Raw genomic sequence first — 6,673 nt, 5'->3', positions numbered from 1 at the left:
ACAATTACAAATACACTTATTTTGACCTAAGATCCAAGAAAACACAAAGTAATTCATGTCACTAAGAATTACAATGAAATCTCTTGTAAACACATTCTTCGCGGTATCAATCTCAGCTCGAAGAAATACACCAAAGATTTCAGTAAAGATGTTGTAATTAGACTGGAGCAACAATGTTGTCACTCTTTCACCCGCACGACCATTGGCAATAATGGTTTTTGAAAGCGTCTTGAGTCGCCCATCTAAAAAATGGAAAGCCTTGATCAATGAATGTACTTGGGGCGAGGATGATCCCCTCGAAGTGCAGGTCATCAAATCACTTATATCTTCACTATGGCGTCGATAAAATATTTCACCTCCACAAAGAACCAAACCAACAAAATAAATCTTGATACGGCAACATAAACTCATCAGATCCGAATACTCGAATCTGCGACAGAAAACTCTCTAACCTCTTGGCACACTGACAAAAGAACGAGAGGAAATTTATTCTCACAAAACTATGAAGATCACTCGACGTTGATGAAGAACATAGAGGTCTAAACTGGCAATTACGTTTTTTGGTTATTAGCAATCTTGTTTTCTTGAAGAGTGAGTACATAATATTCTATCGAGTGTTTTTTATAGTTTCATAGTGTTTTGATGAAAATGCAAAAAACATGCAAGTGTATGATATTCTTTTGCGATGTAATTTTAAGTGATATATTACTGAGAGCTGAACACGCTCAAACACTCCATGTCAAGACACGAATAACGTCGTACAAAGATGGCCGAGAAAAAGGTAAGCAGAGACCCTCTCTAGAGTGGGCTGATGTAGAGGGATGTGACAACTGTGCTAGCTCTGAACCTTTTTAAAAACGCAGGCAAACTATTTGTATCATTTCATTAATTAAGGGAGAGTTAGAACAAGGGCAACCAAAAACAAAGACAGGCCAACAACGAAACGCTAAATTAATAGAATGGGGTACTCTTCCGACATAATGTTTCTCAAATCCTTTGCTCCAGCCTTGACCAATGTTGCCGCCTCATTTTTAATCTTTGCAAGGATAATTGTTGGCAGCGCTGAAATACCTTGGAATACACACACATCTGCTCCGTTCCAAATCGTCCAAGTAACTATCATAGTGAGGCTTAACTTTTCGTGCTTCCCATAGCCTTTCTCACTTGGTTGCCTCTGCAGTCTCACGCGATGGGCATTTGGTGACCCGCCAACGACGACCCCTTCCTCGAACGGGTCAAAATGGGCCCATTAATGGAGGGGGTCAAAAAAGGGTCATTCTTTAGTAGTGACACCATATATGTGATAATATTACATGTACCTCTGATATTAGTCTTACCATCAATAATATTTGGGGAAAAAATGCACCATCGAAAGTACAAGATCCAAGACAAGAAGAAGATGTTCACGAGTATGCCGATGTTCCTCTTGTCTTTCTTTAAAGTCCCCGTAATGGTATGGAAAATGTTAGATTTCTATCGTTCACGATTCTTTTGGCAATGTGATGAGATAAAGAGAGCCTTACTAAGTGGGATATCATCTATAGACCGAAGGATTAGGGTGGGCTCGAACTTAGAGGTAAAGAATAGATGCCTGCTCAGTAAATGGTTGTACAAACTTTCTATTGAGACTGAAGGCACGTGAGTATAGATTTTGCATAATAAGTACCTACAATCTGAGACCTTGGCCGAGGTTTCCGTTAGACCCCAATGATTCACCTTTCTCGAAGGGGTTAATGTGAACGAAAGCGGCTTTCTTTCATAGGACTAAATTCATCATTGGAAATGGTAATTCGAGTAGATTCTGGGAGGATACGTGGTTAGGGGAGGCGCCTCTAGCCACACAATATTCATCTTTGTATAATATTGTATAGCGTAAGGAGTCTTATGTTGCTACACTATTACAATCTAATCCTCTAAACATTCAATTCCGACGATCTTTAGTAGGAGACCGATGGGACGCATGGCTACATCTGGTGCGGAGGTTGTTGGACGTTCACCTCTCTGATGAGCCAGATACTATTCACTGAAGATTAACTACGAACAGAATCTTCTCAGTTAAATCTATGTATGTAGACCTAATTGACTCTGGTCCGATTCTGAAATGCATACTTGGAAGATTAAAGTGTCGTTAAGAATCAAAGTCTTCTTGTGGTTTGTTCACAAGGAGGTGATTCTGACTAAGGATAACTTGGCAGAGTGTAGTTTGGACGGTAGTCAATGATGCTGCTTTTGTGATCAAGATGAAACTATTAAACACCTCTTTCTCGATTGTCCGCTACCAAACTATTATGACGTTCAATTCATATAGCCTTTAATATCACCCCTCCAAATAGTATTCGCAAGTTATTCGGGACGTTCCTAAATGAAGTAGAGCCAAATACTGTGAGGCATATTCGGATAGGAGTATGTGCATTACTTTGGGCTATATGAAACTGCAGAAATGATATGTATTTTCACAGACAAACTCGTATAAAATTTTTGCACGTTATTTACAGGGCCAATACTTGGATCTGTACGTGGTCCTTTCACTCCTACAGAAGCCAGTGAGCCTTCGGTTACTGGGTGTATCCGATGGGAGATGATAGCTCGGGATATTTACAATCGGTTTGGATAACGGTCTAGTAATAGGCTAGGCGTTTAGTCATCTCATCCTATTTTCGCCGATTGAGACAACTTTTACCTTGTTTCATTACTTTTTTTTTAGCTCCGAGCGAACTTGTACTAGACCACGGACCTTTCAGATACTTTGCTTAACAAAGGGGTTGCATGCAACATTCGGATGCAGACACCGGAGTAATCCTCCTTTTCTAAAAACAGTTAAGAAGAAGAACACAACAATAGCCCATGGATTTCTCGCAAAACAAAACAGTGGACCATGGATCCATTGATTAAATAACATGCAACTTCTCCACAAACACGTTCATAATAGCAATTAATCTCAAGTTCTCAACAATGGAAATGAACGAAGCAACAACTGGGGAGGGATTATTGGCAAAACATGAATATACCTAAGAGCATGGAGCTTATTGGATTGAGAAATCAATAGCGGCATGCCCGAGCCGGAGGCAGCCTAGCCGATGTAGTACATGGGGTCTGGCAGCTTGAAAGTGCGGGCGCCCTCAGGCGCGCCGAGGATGTCACTCCACTGGTCGCCGATATTGCCGACGATGACGTACCCGGCGTCCTGCAGCTTCTGCCTCTCGCCGGACTTGTAGGTCACCGCGGAGCCCTTGAAGCCGGGTTGCTTCAGCAGCAGGTTCATCCACCCGGAGATGCCCTGGCGGCGGAGATTGGTGACGGTGATGGCCCTCTGGTCCTCGGTCCGGCCGGTGAGGAACACTGGCTTGATACCGACCGAGCGCAGCTTGTTGTACAACCGCTTCGTCTCTGGCAGCGCCGGGGCGCTCCCCTCCCGCACGTACGCGTTGAAGCTCGTCGCGTTGAACGGTGTAGCCCTGCACTCACATGTGTATGAAGATATATTAATGGCAGATTCAACTACATCAGCTGCTAGCAATTATGCATACCGAAGAAACATAGTGTGCGACCTAGATTGTAGTCCAAGTGGATGAGCGGTAACTAAACCCAATGCTCTGCATCTGTACGTAAGGCACGTGCATGAGCAGTACTGATGTAGTTGTGGACTAACGAGACTGATGATAAATTAAGTTGGCCATGTGGAGCGTATAAATCAATGTATGACACGGCGTGGTCCTACTCCAGCATCATCACGCTACTGTTTTGTTGGACCAAGAACGAACGCCAAACACAATCACTAGTTGTGGTATTTAATCTCATCGTGCACAGCTTTGTTGATTCCTTTGATAAATTAGGTCTACCGTTTGCAGCGTTATTGCAAAGTTTCAGCTTTCAACACAAAAGGTTAGCTTTCTCATGATTAGTTAGATATGTTGTGATAAGCTGTTCATCCTACTTTTCTCGGACGCGCTTGTATGCTTTTATGTTTCCTTTTTCTAGCCGTTCAGTGTAGATCTGCTTTAAATTTCTTAGGGCAAGGTATGATTTACTTTAAAATCGCGATGCACTGGCTCATTCATCACATTAAAAATATATACAAGGTAGTCATACACACAGCTACTTAATCATAGTTTCAAACTAAACCTTTCGCATCAACTTGGCTAGATATGATCTAGGCTTCTACTACGTTTCAAGTTAATTTCCATTTTGTTTCAAGAGAATCTTCTTAACTAAGGTAATAGTGTTCCAACTCAAAAGAAAAAAAAGCAGGAATAGTGTTGTAGCATATGTAAATATGCAGAAGATGTTCTGACTTCTTACATCCAGGGGTAGATTAACGAGCTGCTCTGTTCGTTAAGATCGTGCTCGTTAAGGCTCGGCTCGTTAAGCTCGGTAAGATTAACGAGCAAAAAACCCTGCTCGGTTCGGTTCGTTTGAAGCTCGTTAAGCTCGTGGCCGCTCGTTAACAGATTCTGATGTGATACAGTCTACATGATGAGTGTGTAGATGTGATTTTTAAGAAGGAAGATGGTCACTACAAAAGGAAATGCACTAGTTTGTTTCCTCCTATATAGATTAGATTGAATAGATAGGCTCAGGTGCTACAATAATTTTGTCACGTAAGATGAAATATGTGTTGTTTTGTTACTAACGAGCTTAGCGAGCTACTCGTGAAACTCGTTAGCTCGTTCATTAAGCTCGTTAAGCTTAACGAGCTGAAATTGATGATTGACTTTGTTCATTAAGAAGCCAGCCACGAGCATAACAAGCCGAACTATCGAGCGCTTATTAAGCTCGCGAGCTTTTGGTCCAGCCCTACTTACATCTTATAAAATATGTATTATCCATGTAAACTAAACTAAGCATAACATAGTTAGAAAGTATGGTTGATAAGGATGCTTGAAAAAGAAACCGTCCGATAAAGTAGTTAGCCAAGTGGACAACAGATAAGGTCCTACTCCGGCCACCACATACACATGCACATCACAGCACACATCTCTAACTCTAACTCTACTACTAGTATAGTATGTTTCCCTCTTGTTTTAATTTGTTGACCATTCATAGGAGGGACATATATATGGTCCTGCTGGCCGTCTCTGTGACTGTGATTAATTTGAGGTGACCAGCAACATTTCTACATTTCCAGTTTTAGTCTCCCTTGTTTTTCCACTTTCATTCATTAGAGATCTTACGATGCCACATTGCCACATTGTTATTCTAGCTAGTCAATTGATTTTAATTAACGAGGTCTAGTCAGATTTTTAGTTTATAAGATGAGTGCAGCCAGGTCCCTGCTTAGATACACCTGCAATAGATAGCAAGTATAATGCACTACACATAGCATCAGTAGTGTGTATGTATACAATCGAGTAGTACGTACCCGAAGCCGTGCTTGGCGTAGTAGGGGAGGTTGGAGAGGGTGGTCTCGTCAATGTCGAAGACCCACACCTCCTTGCCGTTGCCGGCGAGCTTGAGGGAGTCGACGTAGGCGACGGCCTGGTCGATGACGATCTTGGAGTCGCGGCGGAAGTGGCTGCCGAGCATGTAGTGGCCGACGTAGCCCTCGCAGCTAGCGGGCACGGTCTTCCAGTCGCGCACGTTGTGCGCCTCCACGCCTAGCAGCCAGCTGTCGCACGCCACTCCGGCGTGCTTGCCGGAGCCCAGCAGCGGCCGCAGCGCGTGGATCAGCGGCGCCACCACGGCCTCGTCCACGTCCGCGGCCGAGGTCGGCATGCGGATGTTGACCTCCCACGCGCTGCATGAGGCCGCGAGGAGAGCCGCGGCGACGAGGATGAGCATCGTCGTCGTCCTAGCCATTGCCATTTCTATTGTGTGTTGGTGCTTAATGAGGTGCAAAGAGCGTGGGCTGGCTAGCTTGTTAAATAGGAAGGGAGGAGAAGGGAAGCTGCATCGATCGATCCTAGCTACACGGTGTGTGCGTGAGTGTGGGGCTTTACGAGCGCCGCGCGGTATAAAAACTGTTTTTAGCGTGCGTGGACCCGGTTTGGAATCTCCAGCAGTCGCATAAAAAACGCGCGCACACTATAACTAATGCAGTGCGCGCATCAAAAAGGCATCGCGCGCAGCATATTTAGTGCGTCCGGTCGCGCGCGCTGCAAACTCTGGGCTGCTGCAGATGGGACCGCTTGATTGGGACTGTTGAACTCGCGCGCGCAGCATATTTTGCAGCGCTTGTTGGAGCAAACGTCTTCTAGCGTCCCAAAAAAATTTACTTGCGCGCTGTAAACCTGTTTTTTGGGCGCTGCGCATTGGGCGGCTGTTGGAGATGCTCTTAGGTAGATTAATTGACAAAACAAAAGAGGGAGGGGGTTGGTGTCATGCATACGATCATGATACCTTGGGGTCGCTTTCAGAGCGTGGGACACGAGCGTCGTTGGGATAGGATCATAAGAGGAGAGTCGCCGACGCGAATAGGACCGATGTGATCCGATCTTGATGCGGTTAGTCCAATAATTCAGTTAATTATAGCATGCATCCGTACCATGCAGATCAGTTGTTCTGATTTACTTCATGCTACATTTTCGATGAAACGCAGTACAAGGAAATCCTTAGAATTTTTTTTCTATAGGATCCAATCTTACAAATCAAATAATCAATACAGGAAAATTTCTTAAGGGCCACAATCCTCCAATTTTTTAATGAAAATCCTCTTAACCAAAGAGGCCTATACTTT

At 44.0% G+C, this 6,673-nt stretch overlaps 1 protein-coding gene across 1 annotated transcript; it reads right to left on the bottom strand.

The window, feature by feature from the left end:
• Nucleotides 1-2,849: 2,849 nt before the first annotated feature.
• Nucleotides 2,850-5,842, bottom strand: LOC125511512 (stem 28 kDa glycoprotein-like). Its single transcript, XM_048676900.1, has 2 exons — nucleotides 5,360-5,842; nucleotides 2,850-3,455 (listed from the first exon to the last, which is right to left on the bottom strand). The coding sequence occupies exons 1-2, from the start codon at nucleotides 5,800-5,802 to the stop codon at nucleotides 3,071-3,073; spliced, it is 828 nt and encodes a 275-aa protein (XP_048532857.1). The 5' UTR covers nucleotides 5,803-5,842; the 3' UTR covers nucleotides 2,850-3,070.
• Nucleotides 5,843-6,673: the final 831 nt, after the last annotated feature.

Source organism: Triticum urartu, chromosome 5 (genome assembly GCF_003073215.2).
Source record: "Triticum urartu cultivar G1812 chromosome 5, Tu2.1, whole genome shotgun sequence".
Taxonomy (NCBI): Eukaryota; Viridiplantae; Streptophyta; class Magnoliopsida; order Poales; family Poaceae; genus Triticum; species Triticum urartu.
The sequence above is the reverse complement of the archived record's forward strand: the minus strand, read 5'-3'. Positions and strand labels throughout refer to the sequence as shown.

Excerpts from the sequence above, each read along its gene's own strand:
- LOC125511512 (XM_048676900.1), bottom strand. The coding sequence starts at position 5,802 with ATGGCAATGGCTAGGACGACGACGATGCTCATCCTCGTCGCCGCGGCT. Across the intron at positions 3,456-5,359 it reads TACGCCAAGCACGGCTTCGG|GGCTACACCGTTCAACGCGA; the intron begins GTACGTACTACT and ends ATGTGAGTGCAG.